Source organism: Aspergillus fijiensis (assembly GCF_003184825.1).
Source record: "Aspergillus fijiensis CBS 313.89 unplaced genomic scaffold BO72scaffold_33, whole genome shotgun sequence".
Lineage (NCBI taxonomy): Eukaryota > Fungi > Ascomycota > Eurotiomycetes > Eurotiales > Aspergillaceae > Aspergillus > Aspergillus fijiensis.
The window spans coordinates 97,632-124,321 of NW_024469009.1; the positions used below are offsets into that span (position 1 = coordinate 97,632).

The following is a 26,690-nucleotide window of genomic DNA, read 5'->3' on the forward strand; positions in this document are numbered from 1 at the left end:
GTACCCTCGGTGCGGGAGACCGCGCCCTGTGCTTGTGTGAGATGCAGTGCTCAAAAGAGGAAATGCGATCGACTCATCCCTGGGTGTTCCCGCTGTCTGAGGTGAGTAGTCCGTCGCCAGGTGGCTACCGGCCGGTCTGGCTGACCACACACCACACATGGCGAGGCTGCGCCTGAGGCTAGGCTCGAAGCGTGTATATTGTACATGACAGACTGACATCGGTCTGAACCTACAGACTTGGCCTCGGCTGCTTCTACAATTCCCATTCCACCGACTCCACGCGTGCGAGAGGAAGTCACCGAGCAAGGCAAGACGTGCGCAGCGGCCTAGGGCAACCTCAGCATGGCCCTAGCATCCCGACGGAAGCGCCCGTCCCGGTCCAAGGCTATATGCCGACCCTGTTGAAGTTTTGTAAGTCCTACCTTCAAGTGTCTGCAGTAGGCGTAGCCCTATTCCCAACCTGGGGCTACAAAAGGAAGTGAGAGACTTACGAGATTCGCCCCGGTGGGTCCCAGTCTGCACCTCCGTCGCCATCCCCGCCGATGTAGCCAAGCCCGATAGCATGGCCGTGCATCTGAGCTCCGAGTGGATGCGTAATGCCACGGCAAACGCATCCTTGTTCCACGCCACGCTCTTCAGCGCCTCCGCGTCTATCGATATCCTGCGGGGCACCAGGAACAACCGAGTCACGCTGTACCATCAAACCTGCGCCATCCGGCTTCTGAATCAGACCCTCAATAAAGACACGGTCGAGCTCAATTATGCCGCGATCGGGACGGTGGTCCCTTTGATCTTCTATAATGTACGTTTCGCCGCGCCAGCCGCCATTTGCTTGATGTGTTGACTGACTTGACCACCCTTGTCTCATGTGGGGGGGCCTGTAGATGGTCGCCTTGGATATCGACTCGGCGGTTGCGCATCAGAAAGGGCTAACCTTGATGCTCTTTTCACTTCCGATGGCGAGGCGGGATGAGCTCGGACCACTGCTGGGGGTTATCAAACTGTGAGGCTGAAGCGCTCAAAAAGGCCCTTCCACAACTCTCGTATGCGCCGGACCTAATGATCTCTTAGGGCATTGCTCTCCTTCTCCTGTATCTTCGACGTCCCGCCCGCCTGGGACTGTCTGACATTCTCCGACGTCCGCCCGCATTCCATACTCCGGTCCGTGATCGCCAGCCTGACCCAACACAGCAATACTGGCCTAATCTTCACTCCGACAACCGCCGAGAACATCCTCGACATCTACGCGGCCATTTCTCAGTTGCAGGCAATAGCAGACCACCCGACCCTGGAGGACGCCACCGCAGCAGAGATCAACCAGATGCGCCATCTTCTCCAGACCCTTGATCTTCTCCCCGCCCAAAGGGCACCACAGCCCACCACCGCACCATCTCCCACCAGCACTGAGGACAAGCTCAACGTGTTTTGCAGCCTTGCCACATCAATCCTCTCGCGACTCCTGCGTGCGGACGCCCCGATGGATGAGGAAAGCACGCTCCAGGCAGAGCTCACTCAACTCACCCAACGAATCACCGAGATCGACGCGGCGTTCTGGATCCGACGGGCGCCGGAAACGTTGACCTGGCTCATCTTCACGGGGGCGGCCACCGCCCCTACTAGCCTGGACCGCGGGCGGTTGATTCTGTACGGGGGGACGGTCCTCACCGCGGTGGACTCAGAGAAATTGGTGCTCGTCAGGCAGGGATGGGTCTATTTTGGCCTGTTGAGGAATATTCGGCGATTGCGTCAGATTTATGCGTAGGCGTTGGTCTTTCGGCCCGCGTCGTGGGTATCGGCGGGGATGTGGATGAGCCGCGTGTTGGGGGTTTCTCCTCGGCAACAGGCTGCACTGTTGGGATATGGGGCAGGTTGAAAGACAGCTAGGATCGACACGTGGCCATTCAATAATTACTGAAGAAACAAGTTTTGGTGTATGTACTTGATCTGTCCTGGTCGAAGGACTGTTCGAGATTAAGCACAATCTGGTAGTGTGTTCATTGTGCGCACCACCGGGATCACATTATCAGTATCATTCTGATGCAGAACAATCATAGTTTTGCTGCAGTGAACAGGAAGCAAGTATCAAGACACGGTGCCGTCTGTCGGCGGTCCTCAGCAATCCGAGCATGTGATCCAAGGCGGTTTACCGGACTATTCCACACTTTGATATTTTGGCTAGTTCATCAACCGACCAACCAGCGGACAATTCAAGATATGATTCCATATCGCCCATCCCTCCACTTCATCGAAATGCTACAAGCTATAAGCTCGGGGCTTCTCAGGGCTCTAGGACAATCCCTTAGATGGCTCAGACTAAATGACCTGCTTCTAAATGAGACTCTCGGTCCGCTCAGGAGGTCATCGATATGATCTTGTAAATGCTTCTCTTCAGCCGGATAAGCAAGGATCTGGTTCGTACGTAGACCTTGTTTGAATGCTGTTCCGTCACCGCGGAGTCAAAGCTAATCTGATTTCGATTTGGGCAAGTGACACTGGGGCATTCTCCTAGTCTGTGATTCTACGAATCAGAGCATAAAAGCTGTTGAATCTTTGTGGGTTGTTGAAGATGAATCTAGAATAATATATAATGGATATGGTTTTCGATTATCTATGTTACCAAACTGTACAACAAAAAGTCACAGGATTCACCTGGTTGATTCAGTATCAATACATAGACCTGTGTATCACATGATCTAACCACAGATATTCTCATAGTTCAAGTAGGATAAGCTCAATTTACAGCCATGCCAACCCGCCGCTGGGCTCTACTTCCTCATTGGCTGGTAGCTTAATCCGAGCCAGTTTCTAAGTTCTCCATAAAACTGCACGGTCACGTGTTCTTGATGCCTCAGGCTAGAACGCTATGTTCGATATACTGTACCACCCATCCATTTATTCCGAGAAACAAATAGCTATACAGTCAATACACTGCGCAAGAATCATCAGCAAAAGAAGTGCTTGCCTGATGAGCTTGGTGGCCGTACCCTTCCCAATTGTGCTCATTTGGGTTTGCATAAGCATAAAGATTACATAATAATGCAGACGTGAAGGTGCACTAGGGTGTAGGCAGCGAAAAGCAGCTTTCTGAAGTGAGAGGACAGGGTATGACTCAATCCTCATCCTGAACATCAAAGCCACACTTCATAGACACAGAAGAGAGGGCAGGTGTTTCGGATAGGGCGGTGATGCAATGACGTCGACATGTGGTATGGATAACATCTCCCCGCGCCCGGGAAAATTGAATTGAGACCCGGTATTCGCTCAAACGCAACCGTAACACTTGACCGGTGATGCAATGCGCATACGAGCGCTAGGGGCGCATAAAAACCCCATGAACTCGGCCACAGGCTCATCGGCAACACCACCACCACCATAATGCAGCAATGGGAAACGAAGCTTACACCGATCTGCTGATAATCGGCGCCGGCCCGGCCGGGCTGATGGCAGCCTGCTGGGCGGCGCAGTTTCAAATGCAGACGCGGATCATCGACCAGAAGCCCGGGCGGACGCCGACGGGCCACGCGGACGGGCTGCAGAGTCGCACGCTGGAGATCCTGGACAGCTTCGGGATCGTCGATCCCATCCTGCGGAAGTCGGTGCGGCATACGGAGATGGCGTACTGGGTGAGTACTGTCGCAGCAGCTGTAGCTGGGCTGCGGGGGGGCTGATTAAAAGGCTTTAAGGCGATCAACGAGAGCACAGGACACATCGAGCGGCGCAAACGGACCCCGTCATTGCCCGGAAGCTCGGTGTATGATCAGCGGCTGCTGAACCAGGGCGCTACGGAGCAGGTCTTCCTCGACTATCTCCACGAGATGGGGGTGCAGGTTGATTACGGGACCAGAGCACGGGAATTGACGCTGTCGGAGTCCAATTCCGAGACGGATCACAAAGTTGCCGTCGAGGTCATGTCGGGAAAGGCGCAGGGTAAGCTTTTCTCGGGGAGGGACCTTATCTTTCGTGCATTGGAACGTGGCTTACACTCCCAGATGGCTCGGAGACGATTCATTGTCGCTATCTAATTGCATGTGACGGTGCACGTGGCTGGACCCGGAACCAGTTGCATGTTCCGGTCGATAAGAATCTGGGGGAGTCGACCTGGGCGGTCTTTGACATTGTGCCTATTACGGATTTTCGTACGTACATCGTGAAATCCCATAACCTTGACGAAAGCTATGCTGAGACATCCAATAGCAGACATTCGTCAATCGTGTGCGATCAGCTCCGGGGACCGTGGCAGTATGATGACCGCACCCCGAGAGAACCGGCTGGTTCGGTTCTACATCCATCCGAAGGGCGACAAGGAGCTCTGCAATGGCCACGACACAAAGCATGAGCCATCACTCGATGAGCTTGTTAGGAAGGCAGACAGCTTGCTGAAACCGTACAAGTTGAGGTACCAGCACTGTGACTGGTACTCTCTATATTCGGTATGTAGATGGCATCCAGCCCTTTCCACGGTATAGCCTCAAGTAACAAGAAACAGATAAAACAGCAGCTCGTCAAGCAGCTCCGGCCCCACGACAGGTAACGTAAGCCTGTACTCGGTCTCGTTCAAGATTTTCCACTGACTGATGCCAAGAATATTCTTGGCCGGCGATGCTGCCCACACTCACTCCCCCAAGGCAGGTCAAGGGATGAATGTGTCGATGCAGGATACATACAACCTGGTCTGGAAGCTAGGTTCGGTCATCACCGGGGCCGCTAGCTCGAGGGTACTAGAGACATACGAGTCCGAACGACGGCCGGTGGCAGAGGAATTGTTGGAGCTGGATGCGCAGTTGGTCGGGGCATATGAGAAAGACACCGGCGCGGCCAAGCGTATTGAATTCGTTCGGGATCAGTACTCCGAGTTTATATCGGGTCTAGGGGTGACCTATGGTCCTGATATCCTCGTTGCAGACCAGAATGCTCAAGGTTTGGCAAATAACATCAAAGTGGGAAGACGGATAGATCCGTTCTATGTGGTCAATCATGCCGAAGGCGTATCGATCAACCTGATGACCAGACTTCCCAGCGATGGGTCGTGGAGATTGCTGGTATTTGCCGGGGATATTCATCAGGCAGACCTTCGCGGGCGTCTAAATTCGTTCGCCAAGACTTTCAGCCAGCAGCCGTTGCTTCCACGTCTGTGTGAGAAGCGATATGGAACCCGTGCTGGGTGGCTTTTGGAGACGGTCCTCATCCATGCGAGCCCGCGCACATCTGTGGAGCTCCTTGAACTTCCGGAGATGTTTCACCCGTTTGACGAGACGTGGGGATGGGACTACACGAGAGTATTCACGGACGAGGGCTCATACAGCCCAGGGTGTCGGGGTGCACATGACGGCTATGGGATCGACAAGAATGCTGGCTGCATGGTACTTTGTCGACCGGACCAGCATGTTGGTTGGATAGGGGCCATGGAGGACGTGACCGATTTAGAGAATTACTTTTCTGTCTTCATAGACAAGTAAGAAGATGGGGGTGATGTACCGAAGGGCTAATATGCCTACAATGTAAATACAGGTCTTGGGTGAAGAGCTTTCAGAAAGATTATCTCTTATCAATGAAATGTCAATGATTACTATGTTAGCCTACACGGACATAACATAATCTGGTCTCTTGGAGTCTGTTCTTTTAAAACCGGCTATGCATGGCTCGCTTACCAGCAATGCATACAGCCAGCAAATGGGTTGTCGAACTGCCGAATCCTACCATTTCTGGTATCGATCTTATGCCTCATCATCGAACACACCCTGCACGACACAAGCATTAGATGCCGATCAAACGATCCATCGAATTCCAGACGCAGATCAGGGTCCACGCGAGCGCCCCACTTCCGTCATGATGAAGTGCGGTCACTCCACACTTTCGTCTCTTGTGGCCTAACTTAACCCTAACTCCTCTTCCCCGGCAACTCCTCCAACTGGCCAACACCACCACTCCGCAGTGCAGGTCCCTCAAAACTCAATCCCCGGTGACTCCCTGCACCAACGCATCATGATGACCACATTCAGCAGGGCAGGGACCATCGAAAATCCCCGATCCTCCCACCGATCTGCCGGTACTTGTCTGGATCGATTGGCGGTAATTTCCACTGTCGAAAAGGAGGGGCCCAATGTGTCCTAGGTACTTTTCTGGAAGAGTCGGGTCCGCAGGACCCCCGCAGAGATGATGTCGAAAGTGACTTCACACCCGTACTTTCCCCTCAACCACCGCATCATCGCCTCGTGTCAACACCTCGTAGGGATACGTAAGATAGGGGCTGGGGTGACATCAATTGAAATCATCCTCTGCTCGATTGACTACATTCACAGGCATAAATACCGCTATCGCAACTGCCCGTTTCTCGTTGTCCAAATTTTATCTCAGAAACCTACGAACGAACATTATCATCAACTACCAGCCAAACCACCAAAATGGCCCACAACACCAACCCCGGCAACTTCTCCAACCGCCCCCACGAGGAAGTGCAAAACATCGCCCGCAAGGGCGGCCAATCCAGCCACTCGGGCGGTTTCGCCAGCATGGACGAGGTTAAGCAGGTGAGCTTTCGCATCTTCCCCGTACCCTATCTCTATCATTTCGCCTCTCCAACTCACCCCCAAGTCCATAACTAAACTATAATCCAGCGCAACATTGCCTCGATGGGCGGCCACGCCTCCAGCGGCAGCTTCCAACCGGGCGACCCGCGCGCCCGCGAGGCCGGCCACAAGGGCGGGCAGCACTCCGGCGGCAGCTTCGAGCCCGGCGACCCCCGTGCCCGCGAGGCCGGGCGGATGGGCGGCTCGCGCACCGCCGACACCCCCGAGGAGTAAGAGGCTCCAAACCACCTACATGCAATCTTGTATATGCATGAGCGACTAGGTGCGGAATTTATGACGTGATGCTACGATTGCGATGTGAAATGATGTGAATGGATTGTCCTGTCATGCGGAACAGAAACCAAGGGAACGGGGAACTGTACATTACGTTTTTGAGGAGAATGTGTTGGCTAATGGTGGTGGATATGTATACTACGAATGAACAACAACTTGTACCAATGACATCCAATACAGTACAATGTACTTGAGGAATTCCATTTCTAGCATACATGACATCTCCTCGGTGTAGACGCAGAAGCACAGACCCCAGCAAAAACCCCCCGCTAACCCCCTCCTAGACTAGTCAGCGTCGATCGCGCAAATCCCGACAATCCCTAAATCGCGAATCGTACTTTTTACCATCCCTAAACCCACATCCAGCGAAAAAAACTCCCCGAAGGGGAACGGACGGAAAGGCTAACGCGGGTGAAACACGGCAAGATTGGGGATGCAAGCTTGGACGTTGAAACAGGCTTGGCCGCAGAACCGACCCCATACGTAGCTAAAGTTAGTGAGAGTGAGTAGGGTGGAGTGGAGAAAGGATTCACATCAAGCCAGTTTCCACTGACTAAGCTCCGCGTGGTGGGACAATGACCTGCCTGTTCGGGTAAAGCCGACAGTCGTGACATCATGGCCGATGGCGAATGTTCGGGATTGCTTTTGGTCGTGAGATTTTCGGGTGTTCGCTCACTGGCTTGCCCCTCGACATCGAGACATTATTTTTTCTCCCCGGTGAGAAAATTGCTGATATTGCCTCTGATCTGAAAAATCTCCTCGAATCTGGTTCGAAATCGTCCAATCGGAAATTGTTCGTATTTTTTTTTGTAGTTGTAGTAGCAGTAGGTATTTGTGTTTCACATGACCAGCAGTTCTTTTGAGTAGAAAAAACAATGAATCGATCCGCTTGCGCTTGCTTGGTTAAAACGCCATGAGTAAAGCCCCCCGCCCCTTTGTCCCGTACACCCAGCCGATATATCCCATCCATCAGAGCTCCATACATTGACCATTTCGAAGGACAGCGCGATATTGTACATATAATGCACAATCCAACGTAATAGATACAACAAAGAAAGTAAGCAGAAAGCAGAAGGCCGAACTCAGATCCCAGAAAAGAACTCGTAAGACAGTCGTGTACAAGTGTAGTCGCTGCATGGTCGGATACCATTACGGACTCTCCTTCATCTTTAATTCCTCCTCCTCCTTCTCCTCCTCCAGCTCGTCGGTCTTCGAGCCACCAGCGTTAGGCAAGTGAAGCATATCATCGAACCCGAACGCAGCGTCCTGCTCGACTTCCTCCTTCAAAATCTTTGGCTGCGCTGGAGACAGCGGCGTCGACCGCGAGGACCTAACCTGCGGGCCACCCCCCTCGGACTCGCTGGCGCCCGAGACCGAGGCACTGCGCTGCGAGAGATGAGCGACCATCCGCGCCAGATGGGCCTTGATGGCCGGGTCGTCGCACCCGGAGTGCCGCAGGAGCTCGTTCTTCAGCTCCAGGATCTGGCTGCGCAGCTGGCTGACCTCCGAATCCAGCCGCGAGTTGGCCTGCGTCACCTCCATGCACCGGCTCTCCAGCTGGCGGGTGTGCTCCTTCTTCTTGCGCCGGCACTTGTTGGCCGCCACGCGGTTGCGCTCGAGGAACCGCTCGCGCTTCTGCTGCTCCACCGCGTCGTGGGCCGGCGAGAAGACCGGCTCGCTGGGCCGTCGCTGCGCATAGTACCCGGTCGTGCTGCTGCTGCTACTGCTGCTGCTGATGCTGCTGATGCTGCCGTAGCTGCTGCGTTGAGATTGGTCGCTGATGCTTCCGCGGGAAGTGATCTCGTGCATCGGGACGTGGTAGGAGGAGGTCGGGCTGGCGGCGAAGGGTTGCATGGCGGGGTCGATGAGGGGTTCTTTCGGGGCGAGATGCGGGGGTTGGGGGTGGTGGACATGGGTAGGCATGGGCTGGTCCGGGGAGAAAAGGGTTGGTTCGATAAATGCATTCATGTAGGATTGTTGCGGGTGGTGGTGGTGTTGATGCGCCGGTGGTGAGGGCTGCGCCTGCTTTTGTGATTGTTGCTGCTGCTGCTGCTGCTGTTGGAACCCGTCGAACCCCCCCGATGCGGCTGCAGCTGCAGCCCCCGGAGTGCTCCCGCTCATCGACCATTCTTGCATCCCATCGAACAATGGCATCGTTAGGAACTCGGAGGAGATGGTGCTGTCCAAGAAAAATGGCATTGGGCCGGTCCAGGTAATTTCGGACTTGGACGGGGGCCCTGGCATGGAGGGGTGTTCGAGATTGACGGACATCACTGTATGCTTCTCTTTCACAGCAAGGTGGTGCGCGATGCAATTCGAGGTTTTACTTTTGGTCTTATGGACGGAGACAATATGATTGCCACTGCACGGTGTTCTCGTTGAGGAAATGCGGAACCGGAAGGGACAGGGTAGACAATCTCAGGGAAGTGACGGAATTTGTGTGACTATATAGGATAGTGACAGGAAGGTTCTTTCCGTGATCACTGGGAGTCAGTATGCAGGAAGGTAAGTTCAATGGAGGGTGGGACAGCAGGAAGGGTGTATGTAGTAGGAAGGTAGGTAGGTAGCAGTATGAGTATGAGTAGTATGGATTGTAGGGGGGTGGTGTGGAGAAGTATTACACATCTTTATTAGAAACCAAGCACACTCCCCCATCTGAGGGCCCGGCAATGACGATGCATGCGGGCCAGCTAGTTTCGACACTAGAGATGAGAAAGAGGAAGAAAAGAGTTGAGACAGGCGAGAGTGTTGGAGGGTATTTCCGGGGAGGCGCATTGGGGATTTTCAATGGGCAGTTGATCGGCTCTCACAGCAGAGCGCGAGAGATTTTGCAGTGCAAGGAACGAACGATGGTTACAGTAGGCCGTTGACAGGGGGAAGGAGGATGTATCCAGGGTGCATGATTGGTTGCGCCAATATTCCGGTGGGCTGGACCCAATGGATCCAAGTGGTTTCCATCTCCAGCAAAAATCCATTGATATCTTGGATCGCGGGGAGGGAGAGAGGGATTTGGATTTGGGAAATGACGTCTCCAGTCGATCTGCTTACTTCCCGCCTCATCCGACTAAGGATGTACTGTAGGTACTTACTGGAGTGTACCTACCGAAACAGATGCAACGAATTGTCTAGAAGCGTACTGTATGCTCTGCCGAGATACGCTTATCCTACCTACTGTCTGAGACTCTAACCATGGCTTCCTCTATTACTCTGCTTCCATTCTATTCTTACCTTTCCTATTGTTCTTCGACGCAACCGACTTGATGACAAATCTGCCGATCGCTTCCGCTTCGAACCCAGGGACTTTGTTCCGCCAATCAGAATGCTTCACATGGTCGAGTAGACCAATCGTTCACTGCCGTCATTCTGTACACTTTAGTAGTTTCTCCAGTGTACAGTACCTACACTGGCAATCTGCAACAATCATTCAACGAAGGTCGCATCGCACGCACGTTTTTGCTACATGCTTCCCATCTCCATCTCCATCTCCATCTCCTCGTCCTACTTGTCCGATCCATGGCATCCATGGCTTCTTCCCATTGACTTTTCGCGGGATCCCGTTCCCGTCCCCTCCATTCTAACTAAAGCCATGACTTTTCATGATGAAAATGACTCGGTGAGCATCAGGGGGAGCCAAAAGTCCATGATGACGAAAAGCAAGGCACGCGAGTACAAGCGATCGATCATCTCCGTCAATTAGACCCAGCCCTCGCGCGCAACCCCCTGGAGATCTGCCTCTGCCCGTTAGTGAGGCTACATCCCACAGCCTCCTACGTGTGCGCGCACTGAGTAAGTACTGTGCATCTGAGTATATCTATCTGCAAGTGGAGAGCAGTCACTGTACCTTACTAAGTAAAGTGGAGATAATTACCATAAGTAAGTAGGATCACCTCTTCCTCGCGGCTTGTAACCCGTCCACTCCCTCACGCACCCACCCACCAGAAGCCAGCCAGCTCCCGGCCCCCCCTCAAGTGCGGGTCAGACTAGGATATTGCATACACCGTGTGAAGTTAGAGAGAGAAAAAGAATGGAGCAGGACAGGCCCGGGGTTGCTTGGAAAACCGGATGCTTCACTACTTCCCACTGCTTCCAGTCAGTGTCAATTCGCGATGCGACCGTGCAATCGAGTGGTGGATGCCTCAGCGCTCAGGCGGCCATTGGCTTGCGGCCCTGCGGATAAGTTACCCGGCGGTCGACGTTTCCGGCCATGCTTCATCCCTCCAAAGCTAGAGATTTTTTTTTTTTCTCTTTCTTGCTTTTGTGGTCGATGTTTGTTCTCAGATAGATTCAGCCGGGAGAGTTTGATCGATGGTCCATGACCCTTGCACTTTCGAATTGGTGAATGGGGCATTGATGGCCCACCGAATCCTCTAGAGCTTTGGATGGTTTTCTCTTCCCACTTTGAAGAGAGAAGAAGAAGAGCTCAGGTGGATTCGATCAGATATACTTTGCTACCTTACGTAGCTGCTGTGTTGGATCAGGCGGGGAACTTCCCCCAATGCGGGTCCTTCAACGGGCGCGCACAACCAAGATCACGCCAGCACGGGGAAGCCCTTTATCTCTCAGGCTTCAGCGGATTTCTTATCCTAACGCAACGTTATTGGTCAACACGTTCCGACACAACGCAATCGAAATGTCATGACAGGTAGTCTAATCCTTTTTTTTTTAGGGATGAGGTTGATGATGGCGAATTTCTCTCCGGCGGCACTTTTGTGTGACGTTTCCCAGCACAGCACTTTGACCGGGTGCATTGCAGATCCTCTCGAAGGGCAGCTTTCGATTCTAGACTTCCTACTGTACAGTACCGTTGACGCTATAGCGTAAAGAAAAAATCTTGTTTCTTGGTGTCGCTGATCGTATGCAGGGGATCTTTCGAGTACTTGAGTACTAGGTACCTTACTGTGTAGTTTCCCTGATTGATGCGTTGATTTGATTCAGCGTCTCGAGTCTAGACCTGAGGCTTTTCTATCCAGTTCACTCTTCGACGTAGCGGAGCCCGGTAGAACCGGTCAATAGCACGTAGTCTATCTAGTGCTTGTTCGTTGAACCCCGTCGACTATCCGGGATACTCGCTCGGTTCACGTTCACCTTGTATCGTCCGAATCCGTGCGATCGTGTATGAGTATGCGTAGGATTGTGAGCTCATTTGCATGGGTTCGAACTTCCAAGCGTGCCCCCCCCCCCTGCCCTGCTGCTACCCCACCGGTGCTGTGGAGCCAATTTCTGAGCCAAGGCCGAGCTTTTACCGGAGAGCTCAACCCCCCGGTCTTTCAGGCTCTCTTCCCCCTTCGTGCTCGTGCCATAACGGAAGAGGCGCAATGGTTGCCAATCGAATCTCGAGGGCGTACTTCCTTGGTAATCGCACAAGAGCACAATAAAGACAGGCTGGAATCTGACTCGCCCTGGCTTCTCTTCCCCCTGCGACCAGAATGATCTGGATTTCCCCCCGCCCAGCTACCACTATCATTGACAAGACTGTCGAGTGGTGACGCGATCTGATCGGAGCCCGCCGAGCCGAGAGGGTAGGTAGGGCACAGTACAGCCGAGTCCACTGCATTCCTATCCGGCCGACCGTCAGGGCAGCGGCTCCAACCCCGTCGAAAACGGATCCCAGCTCCAGTCGCCCTGCAGGTACTCGGTGAAAAAGCTCTCCATAATGGGATCGTGCTGCGCCGTCATCTCCAGATCCTGGCCGCCACCGAGCCCGGCATCGCACGCGACCGACGATAACCCGAGCAGGTTCTCCACTGCCTCTTGTTGCTGCTGCTGCATGTTGGGGGTGACCCCGTCGGTCGGCACCGGCGGGTAAGCCGGCTGGAACAGGCCGTCGTCGACTGCGCTGGTCGTGGGGTCTAGCAGCGTATTCGCCCCGGTCGCACTTAGCTGGTGCAGCTGCAGCTGCTGGTGGTGGTGGTGGTGGTGGTGCTTCTGGCTCAACCGCTCGACGGTGAGGTCGACGATGCGGTCGAAGTTCTCCTTGCCGTGGCGCACGGAGGGCCACCACTGGCCGCCGATGCTGAGGAGGTTGGAGCACACGCGCAGACACTGCAGGGCCTCTTTGAAGGGGACGACCGCCTGCAGCTCCGGGGAGGCCCAGAAACAGTAGATAATGGTCGCGCCCGAGGCGAAGATTCCGTGGATGTTGCGCCACGTGTAGTAGAGATGCTCCTGGGTGTTGAGGCGGTTGTAGATTTGGATCCGGTCGCGGGAGCTGCGGTAGCAGTGCAGGAGGGCGGCGGCGGTGGGAGACGGGAACGCCTGCGACGGCTGGTAGAGCAGCGTGATGGCCCCGTGATATAGGACCTCGAGCTTCAGGATCTTGCACTGGTGCTTAAGGATGTGGTCCTCGTCGTGGTGGAGGCTGGTGGTGGTGGTGGTGAGCTCCTCCGAGGGGGCGCGAGTGGCGCGGACGTCGGCGAGCCACTGGTCGAGACCCGTCTTGATGCGCGCTTGTTCTCCGGCCGTGTCGGTCGGCCATGACAGGGCGGTGCCGCGGTTGGGGAGGTGGTAGAGCAGGATCTTGATCTCGGAAATCAATGCGTCCAGCTTGAAGCGGTGGATGGAGAAGCGCAGCTCCGAGTGGCTGTTGGCGTTGGTGCTGGCGGTTTCGTCGACGACGAATTCATTAAGACCTGGCAGCCGGATGTCGAAGGTCTCATCGCGGATGCCAAGCGGTCGGCCCTGGATTGTGGAGATGGATCTACGATACAGTTAGTGAGTGGGGGGGACAAATGACGAGCCAGCAGGTTAAACACACCGGTCGAGGTTGTAGACGGTGTAGAAGATCAGCCGTCGTAAAGCAAGGGCGGTGGGCGAATTGTCCGCCTCGTCTTTCGGCTCCCGATGCAGCCCGAGATCAATCGCATGCGACATGGCAATATGCACCAAGGTCCAGATGCTCAGATTGGTGGGTCCCACCATCCCCTGTACGATGAACAGGAGGATGCTTTGCAGGGCCGTCACGGAAATGCCGCTCAGGCACTCGGCTGCGGCCGTGGAGGCGATGGCGTAGAACCGGGCGGGCGGGTACTCGAAATTCTTGTTCCGCGTGAGGATCGTCGCCGCAAGGGATAGCACCATGAACACGTGGAGCGCGGCGGCGAAGATGGAGATGGGCGTCATGTCGGCGTCAGCCATCTGGTCGAATCGCCCGTTGTATGAGAATGGCTCCATCTCCTCCGGCCACCCGTTGAGGTCCACATTCCCTTGGTACCCGCGTTCCGCGCAGAACCACAGTGCGTTGTACGCGTTGAACAGAGAGGTGGTGTGGAGGAAAGGGTGATCGACATGGAGCTCTTGAAGGTATATACCAATCAGATGATTTGCTTCGTCGGGCGAAGGTAAGTCCTGCGAATGTTCAGCGAGCGCCTATGGTGTGCAGCGAGGATGGTTCCCTGTCAGGAACAACAGGCATGTCGCTCTTTCTCCTATCAAGAATGGGTAGGACGGGATCGCATGCGTACCCTTCTAAGTTTGTTGTACAACAAACGATACGCCTCAGGCGAAGGTCCTGGGGCAGTGCGGCGTTTCGAATTCCCCCACGCCCCGTACGACGAGTTGGAGGTAGCTGGTGAGAGAGGGCTATCGGCCCCAATCAATTTCGTGAAGAACAGGCCGGAAGACGACCCCAGATAGTATTTTTGTCGCGAGTCGGAGTGGAGTGATAGCATCCCCAAATCCATGGCCACAGAGCGTGCTTCGGCTGATGGGGTAGCAGCCTCCTTTTCAGCCGCTTGCTGCACGCATGACGCGGGCAACTCTGCGTGTTCTGTACCTGGTAGGTGAGCAGGTGTTTGCGGTAGAAGTTCACAGTCCGACGCATGCAGGGAATCAAACGGTCGTTTCCTGGTATTTGATTCTCCGGGTGCCGACGGTAGGTGCATAGCGGTACTCCCCGTCGGGGTAGTCGATGGCGTTCTACGTGGGATGATATTTGGCAACGCCGATTGATCTACCGGCGGTGCCTTGGAGAGGTCAAAGTCTGGATCTAAAAGCAAGAGTTGCTCTTCAAGCCATTCGATCCGTGCGTGACACCGTACGGCATAGCTGATGTATCGTCAGCTCGTAACCTTGTAAACCCGTATCGAATGGACGTACTCGCGTGGGATGGAAATGTCATTGTTGCGCCCATCGACATCGACACAGCTTTCTTTAGCACGGGCACAGTTCGAGCACGCTGGAATGCCGCCATCACACTGCGTTGGGAGGGTTAGCCGGCAGCCGATGGATGATGGATAATGGGGGCGTGTCCAATGAGGAGTCACGGATTACTGGCGCACCTTGATGCGTTTAGCTCTGCATCGCCGACACGCTAGACGGACCTTCTTGGCCGGGGTCGGCGCAGTCGCATCTTGCGATCTCGGGCTCATTGATAGTCACGCAGTAGACGGAGAAAGAAAATCTGGGAAATGGGAGCATGCAAGATTAAGCGGCCAGCTACTTCCTGTGCCGATGAGGCCGAGCTAGCCTGATTACCTCAGCATCCGGGGTGCGGGGTAGCTCGAAGGGGAATAGCCCCTATCCTTTGTCTACTCACTTAGACCTTCTCTGAATGGGCTTTCTGCATTATTTCGGGTGATCAAGGACTAAAGACTATCTCTGACACTCTCGAATATGCATTGCATATCAGGACGAGACTAAGTGGTGGTTTTGGGCTGTTGTTGTTGTTGTGGAAATGCACTGTTCATCGGTGCCGTGAGTATATATTCCCCTCCTTGCGCAGCCGACGGATCTATCCGATCTCATACCAGAGGACGCCAACCATTCTCAACCTGGGTGCACCAGCAAACCAAATCTATTCAGAACATACATGATATCCGGCCTGTACACTACCCAAATAAAAAAAAACAGAGATAGTGATTCCACCCAGCAGCCGTGACCCGACTACAGGCACCACCACATCCACCCCCCAAACTCACTTCCGCAACCGCCTAATCGTCGCCCCCATCTCTTCTCCTTGCTCCAAACACCGCCTCGTCTCCTCATCAATCTCAAACCGCTCCTGACACAACTCCACACACCTCTCGATCTTTCCCACCGGCGCCGCAACCACCCCGTCCGCATCCCCGACAATATAGTCCCCGGGCTGAATGACCACACTCTCCCCGGCGGTCCCCTCCGCATACGTGACGGGGACATTCAGCTCGGACGAGCGCGTGAAACTCGCCGACCCGAGGATGCTCACGTCGCGGGCGAACAGCCCCACGCCGAGCTCCCGGTGCTCGGCCACGTCGCGGAACCGCCCGTCGATCACCACGCCCGCGGCGCCCAGCTTCTGCGCCCGCGTGCTCATCAGCCCGCCCCAGCAGGCGCTGACCAGCCCCTTCGGCTGGGAGACGAACACCACGCTGCCCTTCGGGATGGCGTCGGCGAAGTGCTTGGGCGGGGTCGGGGAGGCTTTATCCGAGTCGCGCACCATGCGCACGGTGTAGGCGGGGCCGAAGATCTTGGTTTTGGTGCACATGAGTCCCGGGGAGAACATCTTGAGGCCTGAGAGGTAGCCCCCGTTTGGGACGCCGAGTTTGACGAGGGCGTCGCCGATCTTCGAGGAAGAGGTTCATGGTTAATTCTGTGTTTGAGGGGTATGTCGGGCAAGTGCGAGGGGATAGGTACTCACGTCGCAGGAGGCGAACCGCCGCAGGGCTTGGATTGTTTCGGAGCGCAGAGCCATTTTGGTTGTGGTTTTGTGTAGGGTGTGAGGGCACTGGGGATATTGAGAGCGGAGTATTTGGTGAAATGGTCGAATATTGAGAAGAGAAAGTGTTAAACCATCCCCGATTGGAGAAAGGTTACTCCATCCGATGGATGCATCGGTTCTTGCCGATGATAGAGTTCAGCCGCGGTTCCCGGGCTACTCCGGGCATACTGTAGGTCTAACCATAGGTAATTACGCGTATTGTACAAATGACGTAGACCTTCGCGATGCAACATGAAGACTTCACACCTCGACCTAGAGCTGAGAAATGTCTATTGTATAGCGCTATGACCAATAGAAGACAGGAACAAGTAATATGGTCTTTTTATTGATTCGAAATCCACCGCTTATCGCCCTCGATATCCAATATATCTCTATTGTGGTGGAGGTATTGAGCTGTAATCTTTCCGTACACTGCCCCGGACCAACCCGGTCGAACTCGGGCTTCTCCAGACCGTCTCCAAAAAAGCTGGCGGAGTGTACAAACATCTGAGTAGTAGGAGAGATTTCAAATGAAGAGAAAATGGCAGACTCAGTCGCAACTTCTTCCTGTCTTCATATCCTCAAACAATGCATGGAAACCATTGACACCCCGAATCACGATGCAGCGACTCCCATCCTCCCTGCGCGGGACTAACCGCGCGCACCACCATCTCCAGATCCGAAGCACAAGAACCTATGCGACGCAACCAGCGGCTTCTGCTGTGAGATTACCCCCCCAGAATAGGTCATTCACCCCTATAGGGATGTCTGTTTGCTGACCTGCATCACCAACAGCACTCCGCCGTCAACTACGCGCACCAACTCCGCACCCTCGAGCAGCTAAAGCAAGGCTCGAAGCGGCCGCTCACCCTGACCGAGAAACTCCTCTACAGCCACCTGATCACCTCCGGCAACCGCGAATGGAATCTCGAGAAGATCCAGCGCGGGCACAGCATTTTGGAGCTGCGCCCGGACCGGGTGGCGTGCCACGATGCGACGGCCACCATGGCGTTGTTGCAGTTCATCAGCGCGGGACTGCCCCGCGTGGCCGTGCCCACCACCGTGCATAGCGATCACCTCATCATCTCCGAGAAAGGGGCGGAAGAGGATCTGCGACGGGCAGAGACGGAGCATCGCGAGGTGTATGAGTTCTTGAGCAGTGCGTCGAAGAAATACGGGATCGGGTTCTGGAAGCCTGGTTCGGGGATTATTCATACGGTTATTTTTGAGAATCACGCTGTGTAAGTTTGACTTCGATAAAGGGCTGGGGGTTACAGGCATGAGCTAACGGGGATAGGCCTGGTGGGCTCATCATTGGAACGGATTCACATACCCCAAATGCGGGAGGTCTGGGGATGCTGGGGATCGGGGTTGGAGGCGCGGATGCCGTAGATGCAATGTCGGGGATGCCCTGGGAGCTGGTGGCGCCAAAGGTGGTGGGTGTGCGGCTGACAGGACAGTTGCAGGGCTGGACCTCCACGAAGGATATCATATGCAAGTTGGCGGGCCTGTTGAGCGTCTCCGGGGGTAAAGGACGCGTTATTGAATTCTTCGGCCCCGGCACGCAGACGCTGGGCGCAACAGCCATGGCTACCGTCTGTAACATGTCCGCCGAGATCGGTTCCACCTCGTGCATATTCCCGTACTCGGATGCTATGGGCCGGTACCTGCAGGCCACCGGACGAGCGGACAGTGCGGAGCGGATCGAGGCTGGAAACACGAGATCCACTTTGTTGACGGCAGATGAGGGCTCGGACGACTACTATGACCAGATCATCGAGCTAGACCTGACCTCCCTGGAGCCCCACGTCAACGGCCCATACACCCCCGACCTGGCGCACCCGATATCGAAGCTGAAGGACGCGGTGGCCGGGCAGGATTGGCCCGTGGAGCTGAGCCACGCCATGGTCGGCAGCTGCACCAACAGCTCATACGAAGACCTGGACAAAGCCCGTCAGATCGTGTCGCAGGCCCGTGCAGCGGGTATCACCAAGTTCAAGACCCCGTTCATGGTTTCCCCAGGAAGTGAACGCATCCGCGCGACAGCTGAGGCCGATGGTATCTTGCAGGAGTTACGCGATGCCGGAGCCAAGGTTCTGAGCAGCTCGTGCGGACCCTGCGTCGGCTCTTGGGACCGCAAGGATGTGGCAAAGAAGCAGAAGAACTCGGTGATCTCGAGCTTCAACCGCAATTTCATCGGTCGTCATGACAGCAACCCAGCGACGCACTCCTTTGTCACCTCACCGGAACTGGTGACTGCGTTTGCCTACGGCGGGCGATTGGACTTTAACCCGCTGACGGATAGTATCGCCTCAGATAAGGGCAATGTGCGACTGAGCCCTCCGGTCGGCGAGGAACTGCCCACTCGATTCGAAAGTGGACAGGATCTGTTCCAGCCTCCGTCGAGTGACGGGGGCGCTGAAGCGGTGGCTATACATCCCGACTCTGAGCGCTTGCAGCTACTGCAACCCTTCCCGGCCTGGCAGAAGGGCGCGGCACAGACGATGGAGCTGCTCATTAAGGTGAAGGGCAAATGCACGACAGATCATATCTCCCCAGCCGGTCCGTGGTACAAGTACCGGGGCCATCTGGAAAACATTAGCAACAACATGCTTACCACTGCAACCAATGCTTTCCTCCCTGCGGACGACCCGCAATTACTGGGTCATACCCGCCACCCCATCACGGCCGAGTTGCAGGTTGTCCCGCAGGTAGCGCGGAACCTCAAGCAGCGAGGAGTGAGGTGGTGCATTGTGGGTGATCACAACTACGGCGAAGGCAGCTCGCGGGAGCACGCCGCCCTTGAGCCCCGGTATCTGGGAGGAGTCGCAGTGATCGCACGCTCATTCGCGAGAATTCACGAGACCAATCTGAAGAAGCAGGGTATGCTGCCTCTAACCTTTGAGGATCCAGCTACATACGATCGTATTGCCGAGGGCGACCGGATTTCATTGATTGGTGTTGAGGAGGGCGAGCTTGTCCCGCACTCGCAGGTGGTTATGCGAGTTACACCCCGGGAGGGTCAGGCATGGGAGGCCAAGTTGAATCATAGCTATCACGCTGGTCAGATTGCGTGGCTACGGGCTGGAAGCGCCTTGAACCATATCAAAGCGACTGCTCTCTCATGAGATGGGTGGGGATGATTGGAATGTACAGTACTTTAGAATAATAGTACTCAGAATAGAGAATTAACCAATAAGCATCTTATCATCTGGGAATGTCATTATTTGGAGATGATGCTATGATCGATGACACGGATTCACGTCTATACCCTCTTGACCATGACAGGGGGACATGTATAGAGAAAACAAAAGGTAAAGGTATGGAACAATGCAGGCGCAGAGGGAGCCGTGACCTGGAGACCACATAGTACTCTCGAAACTGTGGACCGGCATTGTCTAACCCGGATTCAAGGTCTGGGGCAGCGAGTCCAGTGGCCAAATCCAGCCCCGCTCAATATCCGGAATGTTCCCGGAATCGTCTTCGGAGCTATCCTGCGACGGTAATGAAGACACGCTTTGTCTCGACTCCCCGTAAATTAAAAGACCCACCTCCGCATCTCGTGCCATGCACCCCGGACTTCTGTTGGCTGGAATGGGGTAACTGTCAATGCGTAGGGTATCAGTACATCTAGACTTGTGGCCGTGACAGTTGTGCTATCATAACTTCCCAAGGAAATACCTCTTCCTGTACCGAATTAGCAGCCATTCAGACAACTCTCCACTTCACTGTTCTCTACTTACCTTTACCGTGACTGGCTCTTGACCATGAATGCACCATGCGGCGGTTTCAGCAAGTGCGCCTTTCCAAATGTCCCCAAAGCTGCCCGGAAGCCCTAAATCTGGCTTCCCGTCATCAGGGCCTCTTACGGCGGTGGTTGGTCTTCATGGCTTCAACACTTCAACATCTCAGGGACCATGAGCCTGGCCCCGTTTTTTCAGGATCTTGGCTGGACGGATTCAACAGCTTCTCGGACTTCAAATGACATAGGCTGGGCAGTGTCTTCGATGCTCCTGGTAAGTCGACTCTACCCTCCTCAAGATTTCGTTGGGAAATTGAGGCTAACATACGGGATAGGGTCAAACAGTAGGTGTCATTTCCTTCGGTCCCATCAGTGACGGTACGGTCGGGCAGTCATTCTTCTGGCTGCTATTATGTATACAATCGGCGCCAGCCTAGTAGCAGCTAACTTCGGCTCCTTTCCTGCACTGCGGGCTGGCCGTGTCCTGTCCGGCCTGGGCTCAGGGCTAGGTTAACCGTTGGACCGTGTACATGTCGCATGTTGCCCCGACGAGCTCCGAGGGATGATGGGGACCTACAATATCAACATTATGGCAGGTGTAGCCGGAAGCTACTAGACCAACTACGACTCGCTGGAGGTTTCCCGGCGGACTTCAGCTGGCAGTGGCGCGCCAATTTGACCCTGCAAGTCAATTTTCCCCGAAATGGGGCGATAGAAAGGGTTGCCTAGGGAATATGGGGTCGTGTGCTTCGGTTTCGATTGCTATAATTGTGGTGTGGTATCCTCTCGCAGGGTTTGATGTAACAAGTCCAGGTCAGAGCCCGGTTAGGGCTCAATCTAGGATCGGATGGATCCGAAGTGCTGACCAGGCAGGCAGTAGCAAATATCCGGAGCAGCCGAGTTTCTGAGATGCGCACTTCGTTACCTCTATGTTGCAGAATATACAGGCACTGACCCAATATGATTCAATTGCTTCTTAGCGATACCCCGATCCAGACTAAGAGATGGTAGGTTAGTCGAAAATTAGACTCGTCTGGCCGGCCGCCGGGGGTTTTGTTTTCGTGCCTTAGGCTGCCAGACCCATTAAGAGCAAAATCGCCCAACAAGGAAAACCATGCCAATCGATTGATGCTAGGCGTCCAATTTCCCTTGTTCAGGACGCTTGTGACTATTGTGGAGGGCCATGCGCCCTCCACAGATTACCGGGCCTCGCCTGAATCCGAATAGCCCAGTCCTCATTTCTACCAGCTTCCCTCTGGACATTAGGATTCTTGGCCCGACCCACAGAGCTGGGCATGGACGTATGCCAATACACAACAGACTTCGTAGACATAAGTACATTTTCGTACGTCTAATTGTGTGTCCCCAAGTCAACAAGCAAACTCATATTCATTTACATCGTGTTCAATATACAGTACAGTGATCTCGAAAATAATACAGCATCCTAGCCACCCTCCCCACCCCCCATGAGAATTTACTTGGTCGCCTGATCCTTCGTCTCCGGAAATGACCTAAACATATCCCTAATCTTATCCATCGGCGCCGCCATCAACCCCGCGACGGTCTCAAAAGGCGGCTTGTTCGGGGCATTGGGGTGACTCCTCGTCGGCACAAACTGCTTCGTCCGGTGGAACGAGGCCGCCATCTGCCGAGACTCCCCCTCGTCCAAGGTCTTCTCCAGCTGCGGCAGATCTTTCCCTTCTTCCTCCTTGATGTGTTGTGCGAGGTTGCCCCAGAGGTTCTCCAGCACCGGCATGAATTCCGGGTCGGTGGGCTTGAGCCCCTGGAATTTGTAGAGGAGTTCTTTGACCTGGTGCATCCATGTTCATCAGCGTAGTATCGAAGGACATGGGAGCGAGTCCAACTCACGACTTGATGCTCCATGCGATCGTGCTCGGCCATCTCGGGGCCGTTGTTCAGGTGCTTCTCCATGGACGGGTATATCACGAGCTCCTCGCCCAGAGAGTGGCGGGCCAGCGCCCAGGTAAATTGGTTCTGCCATTTCACCTGGTCCTCTTCGTTCGCGGCGCCCTTGATGTGGTTGTAGGCGTCCTCGAGGTCGCGGTGGTCGCTGGTGATTACCTCGGAGATCTGGGTCCGCTGGACGGCGGTTATGGCGAACTGGCGGCGGGGGAGGACAGCGGGCGGAGTCCGGGAGGTGGCCTTGGAGAGACCTCCGCGGAGGGACTGCTTCAGGAAGCGAGATGAGAGCATACTGTATCTATTGGGTAAAAACAATTGTATCCAATGGATTAGAAAAGGTGATTCTGAGAATTCATGCTAGGGCCCTCTGCCGGGTTTTTAATGTAAGTAGCCGAGCTTCGTATTTCAAGCGGCACCGCATACGAGGCCCATGTCACTATTGCGCAAAGGCGTAGGGCGATTCATAGGTCGGGAGGGAAGCCGTGTAGGTGCTTGGTACATGTACGCATAAAATGTGGTTCCTTTGGTCGATCGGAGTATGACTCCCAGAGCTCTGGTTGGGTGGATGGCTCTGAAATATGCAGCAGATCGCTGGGTTGTTTGGGCGGGCGGACGGGGACTTGGCATCACACGTCAGTCTGACACCCACAGTATGTCCGCCGATTATCAACAGCCACAAGCTGATAGGTGTCCTTATGTGCATGCGCTCATGGGTCATTCACTCAAAACACGTTTTGCACATCAAAGATCATGGTTACTTAGTGAGAAAGGGATTGCCGGTGATCTGAACATACATGCGCGAAGAAGAGGGTCTTGCCACTTTCCCGCTTTAGTTGGAATGGACTGGTTGATCATAAACACATTTACAAGGTATGGATTCGGCGCTCGCAAGATATAGTGTACCCATGAGCGGGCGACTGAATCTTCCTCATAGGGCTTTTAGCGGCTAGTTGTTTAGTATGCAGTTGCTACAAGAATTTCAGTCTTTCCTGTTCTCAAATACTAAATTTGGAAGATCGGTCAAAGGCTAAGATGCGTGTGGATGCCACCCGTTGAGAGCGGACGGATAAATAGGCCATGACCTTGTGATTAACCGGATCAATGTATGCTCCAGCGCCCTTCGCAGCGGGGCTGGCAGCCCAGTCAATTCCCACCCCCGAATGTCTTGAAAGCATGCTCTGTGACTCAATAGTTTCAACCTGTTGCTGAGGGGAATAAATCTCTCATGTGCTACTTATCCACGTAGGGCCTAGTGGGGTGTCAAGGAGGCTGCATGTGGGGCCGACCTGCTTCCCTGCAAATCAACTAAATCAACCCTATGTTGCTCCCACCGCACAGTGTCCGAGCTCAAACCCCATCACCAAGAGCTGTGTTTACGATTTAATTTGTAGAGATCACGTCAGTGGTATTAAATCTTCCCATATCTCTACTTTGGTGGAGGAACGTAATATTGTGTTGATGCTGTTTATGACTTTTGATTAGCAACCACACTGCTCAGCCAGTCAGTCATGAGGCATGGGGTTGTTGTGAAACCATAGATGTGGGTGTGTAAGATGAAATCAAAGAACCGTAGTATCATAAATGTTAGTTTGCGGGGAGCAGAAAGTTTGAACTCTTGCTAAGAACAGACTGATATGTCCTGCAGGCACGAATCAATGGTCGTCTTCAAGTACAATATCGCTCCATACAAAGGGCATGTGGTTACGACAACCCTGAAAGGCTGCCATCCATAAAGCTGGTGGAACGTCCTCTCTCGGAAGAACTCACTGATATTGCTCCAACCACGGGATCACCTACTACGGATCAAAGAGCATTCCCAGAGCTTTTCTTGAAACTATTGTCTGCTGAAACAAAGATACTCCAAAGACCATTATACTCCAAGCGCTGTACTCCCGCAGAACTCGCTTGCGAGAATGAATGTTCTGACAGTGGGCATATATTAATGACCTCAATCTGAGGCAGTAAGTGGTACAACGGATAATGCAAGTGTTAGCATTCTCTACTGACACGTGGCGTAAGGAATTGTCTTTGACCTCTATCCCACATTATGAAATTCTTCACTCGTCAGTCTCTAGCAGCCTACTCCCTTTTGGTATAAGTACTTACCCCGTCCCCTATCATGAAAGCTTCCAATTCAAACCGCAACACCAAAGACAAATGTACGAACAATGAGTCACCCAATGCCTTCGTCATCTACAGGTGAGGCTCAGCCCTCGACCCCACAAGCACCGCCCGATCCAGCCCGGTGGTATCTCGACTTCTGGGTCTACGACGCCCCAGTCAACCTCGCGATCCCGGAGCTGCTCATCGGCCTCCGCAGCCAGATTGAAGACCGCTACAGTCGGAGGGAGTTTCGCATCGAGCCGTCCCCCCCGTCCGAGCGTCATCTGCTGGTCCGGGCCGTCGTCCGCACTGAAGACTGGCCACAAGACGAGGAGAAGGAGCATGAAACACTGCACGAACACTTAACTGACATTCTGGATCGGCTGAAGTTGACTCTGCCTTTGGATGTCTGGTGGTGCGACAAAAGGAAAGATCTGAGATGGTCCATCGAGTTTCCGCCCCCCGTCCATGATAGTGACATTGACCAGGATCCGGACCTGTGCAATCTCCTGCTCATCCTCCACCCGAGGATCCCCGAGACCCAAACTAGGGTCGAACCCGTGCCCAATGACCGGTCGACTATGGTCAAGTGGGTGGGGGACATTCGGCTCTGGGGGCCTTTGCCTGTACGTTCGCGTCAGGTGTAGGGTTGCATCCTTGCCGTTAGATTATAGGTGGTGGACCGTTCGATCTTATGAGGGTTCCCATGTAAGTTCGATCTGGGTCTTGCTTTATTAATAATAGAAAGAACCAAATAAAACAGAGACCCTAGGCAGGCTTCCTATTGCCTTTGGCAAATGATTGTTCTGGGGTGTATCATATGACTGGCTTCTTGTATCAAGTAATTTCGCAATTTCATAGAAAAACGGTGTTGTAGTTGCTGTTCAATCGATGAGATCGTTTGTCGCATGACGTCGAAGGTCTGGGACATACATTCCCGGGTGTTTTCAAGAGTCGAAACAGTTTGTTGGTCGAAAGCTCAACATCAGAATAGAGAGTTCGACGTAAGAGAAGAGACGGGAGATATGCTCAATTATGCTGTGGAGGCCTGATGTACGGGAGGCGGAAAGGGACTCTTCTTTGCCAGGAAATAAGATATAAGGCGATATCATTCTCCAGGATGACTGCTTGGAAGTTTCAGCAAGCCTCCGTACCCACTCACTTAACCTCAGTAACCAATCTTGATCGATGGGAAGATAAAAGAATGACACGTGACCGCAAGCCCTAAAACCACGGCGACGGTTGCAACTCACTTGTCCCACTTTCTGTACACTTTCTGTACACTTTCTGTACTCTCGATTCTGGCTGGGAGAAATTCACCCACCCTCCTACCTTCAACCATGGGTGAGATGCCGGGCGGCGATATTGAGGACTTCGTGCGATGCTGAACAATACGAGGGCAGAAATCTGGGGGTTTTTCATCTACAGTGCGCGCTCGTACGACGATGATTCCCGATGGGAGCGGTTCGGGGGTTTACTCGCGAGAGGGTTCCGGTGGTTTGAAAAGGATGGAGCCGAGTCGATTTTGAATCAACTTGAATGGAATGTTCAAGAAGATCCCGCTCTTGAGATATGCCCCTTGGAGGAGATCCGGCGGTATGCGGGTGTCACCTTTTCACAATAATAGCCATCGTACTGTACTGAACAGCGGATACGCGACATCGTGACCTCACGGCAGACCGGTTCGGCGAGTACTGTGGACGAGATGTCCGCCACGGATTCCCGCTCATTGTCACCAAAGAAGCCCTGGACTCTGTACTAGCAGCACCAGATAGATGCAGCTGAGTGGGAACCTCGTGACTACCAAAAGCACCCCGCCCATATAGTACTCCTCGATCCAACCCTGTCACTACTTCACAAATGCATTTTCGGAGCGGATATCTGCCATTCTGAAATTCGTTCCGGTTAGCGAGGCAGAATTGTTCACTCAATATGGAGTTATCCCCGACGCATTAGTGCCTTTCAACCCGAGTCAATGCTGCATTGCGCTCTTTGCCTCAGAAGCGATGGGACTAGCAGGAGAAGTCCTGGCACACATGTTGGCGGACTTAGTGGTCAGAGCGGCTCTCCTATACAGATCTAAGGAGACAGGCTTAGAACCAACAATTGTCAATTGGCATGTCTCGTCTTCTTCAACCTGCTCTTCATGGAGCTGAGCGACTTCTCCGCACGCACGGAGCGATTCCTTAAGGCACCCAACAAGAAACTAACTACTGCCCGCATGCCGACACTGACACCTGGGTAGTTGATCTGGATCCTACTCCGCTGGCAAACCTTACTCCCGACAGAACAGTCCCGGAGCGTTAGGATGAAGGCGATCGAACTAATTGCGGTCGTGAAACGAACAAGCTACCAGAGCCTTGTACCCTACTATCGAGCGATGTTGTTG

At 54.0% G+C, this 26,690-nt stretch overlaps 9 protein-coding genes across 9 annotated transcripts; 5 read left to right on the forward strand and 4 right to left on the reverse strand.

Annotated features, from left to right (window-relative positions):
- Nucleotides 1-697: 697 nt before the first annotated feature.
- Nucleotides 698-1,801, forward strand: BO72DRAFT_512662 (uncharacterized protein; the record flags this gene model as incomplete). The annotated part of the gene is made up of 3 exons (XM_040949442.1): nucleotides 698-802; nucleotides 885-1,003; nucleotides 1,072-1,801. Coding segments are annotated over 3 exons (915 nt in total), but the record flags the coding sequence as incomplete, so codon positions are not given.
- A 1,569-nt stretch (nucleotides 1,802-3,370) lies between these two features.
- BO72DRAFT_432020 (FAD binding domain protein) lies at nucleotides 3,371-5,456 on the forward strand (the record flags this gene model as incomplete). The annotated part of the gene is made up of 6 exons (XM_040943156.1): nucleotides 3,371-3,623; nucleotides 3,684-3,927; nucleotides 3,990-4,136; nucleotides 4,195-4,430; nucleotides 4,487-4,527; nucleotides 4,583-5,456. Exons 1-6 carry the CDS (start codon nucleotides 3,384-3,386, stop codon nucleotides 5,454-5,456), a joined length of 1,782 nt encoding a protein of 593 aa, XP_040799886.1. The 5' UTR covers nucleotides 3,371-3,383.
- Nucleotides 5,457-6,358: 902 nt separating this feature from the next.
- On the forward strand, nucleotides 6,359-7,003 carry BO72DRAFT_407113 (general stress protein). The gene is made up of 2 exons (XM_040942341.1): nucleotides 6,359-6,527; nucleotides 6,615-7,003. Exons 1-2 carry the CDS (start codon nucleotides 6,402-6,404, stop codon nucleotides 6,798-6,800), a joined length of 312 nt encoding a protein of 103 aa, XP_040799887.1. The 5' UTR covers nucleotides 6,359-6,401; the 3' UTR covers nucleotides 6,801-7,003.
- Nucleotides 7,004-7,866: 863 nt separating this feature from the next.
- Nucleotides 7,867-9,346, reverse strand: BO72DRAFT_155523 (uncharacterized protein). The gene has a single exon (XM_040939265.1). It carries the CDS (start codon nucleotides 9,129-9,131, stop codon nucleotides 8,010-8,012), a length of 1,122 nt encoding a protein of 373 aa, XP_040799888.1. The 5' UTR covers nucleotides 9,132-9,346; the 3' UTR covers nucleotides 7,867-8,009.
- A 2,727-nt stretch (nucleotides 9,347-12,073) lies between these two features.
- On the reverse strand, nucleotides 12,074-15,226 carry BO72DRAFT_528926 (uncharacterized protein; the record flags this gene model as incomplete). The annotated part of the gene is made up of 5 exons (XM_040950211.1): nucleotides 12,074-13,557; nucleotides 13,615-14,204; nucleotides 14,321-14,903; nucleotides 14,955-15,052; nucleotides 15,137-15,226. The coding sequence occupies 5 exons, from the start codon at nucleotides 15,224-15,226 to the stop codon at nucleotides 12,432-12,434; spliced, it is 2,487 nt and encodes an 828-aa protein (XP_040799889.1). The 3' UTR covers nucleotides 12,074-12,431.
- A 545-nt stretch (nucleotides 15,227-15,771) lies between these two features.
- BO72DRAFT_407119 (RraA family protein) lies at nucleotides 15,772-16,566 on the reverse strand (the record flags this gene model as incomplete). The annotated part of the gene is made up of 2 exons (XM_040942342.1): nucleotides 16,474-16,566; nucleotides 15,772-16,398 (listed from the first exon to the last, which is right to left on the reverse strand). The coding sequence occupies exons 1-2, from the start codon at nucleotides 16,525-16,527 to the stop codon at nucleotides 15,772-15,774; spliced, it is 681 nt and encodes a 226-aa protein (XP_040799890.1). The 5' UTR covers nucleotides 16,528-16,566.
- Nucleotides 16,567-17,153: 587 nt separating this feature from the next.
- BO72DRAFT_478458 (aconitate hydratase) lies at nucleotides 17,154-19,661 on the forward strand (the record flags this gene model as incomplete). Its single annotated transcript, XM_040947507.1, has 3 exons — nucleotides 17,154-17,255; nucleotides 17,329-17,774; nucleotides 17,831-19,661. 3 exons carry the CDS (start codon nucleotides 17,154-17,156, stop codon nucleotides 19,659-19,661), a joined length of 2,379 nt encoding a protein of 792 aa, XP_040799891.1.
- Nucleotides 19,662-21,702: 2,041 nt separating this feature from the next.
- Nucleotides 21,703-22,509, reverse strand: BO72DRAFT_512684 (HHE domain protein). The gene is made up of 2 exons (XM_040949443.1): nucleotides 22,145-22,509; nucleotides 21,703-22,085 (listed from the first exon to the last, which is right to left on the reverse strand). Exons 1-2 carry the CDS (start codon nucleotides 22,487-22,489, stop codon nucleotides 21,750-21,752), a joined length of 681 nt encoding a protein of 226 aa, XP_040799892.1. The 5' UTR covers nucleotides 22,490-22,509; the 3' UTR covers nucleotides 21,703-21,749.
- Nucleotides 22,510-24,366: 1,857 nt separating this feature from the next.
- Nucleotides 24,367-24,999, forward strand: BO72DRAFT_460026 (uncharacterized protein; the record flags this gene model as incomplete). The annotated part of the gene is made up of 2 exons (XM_040946447.1): nucleotides 24,367-24,927; nucleotides 24,976-24,999. 2 exons carry the CDS (start codon nucleotides 24,367-24,369, stop codon nucleotides 24,997-24,999), a joined length of 585 nt encoding a protein of 194 aa, XP_040799893.1.
- Between the last annotated feature and the right edge of the window lie 1,691 nt (nucleotides 25,000-26,690).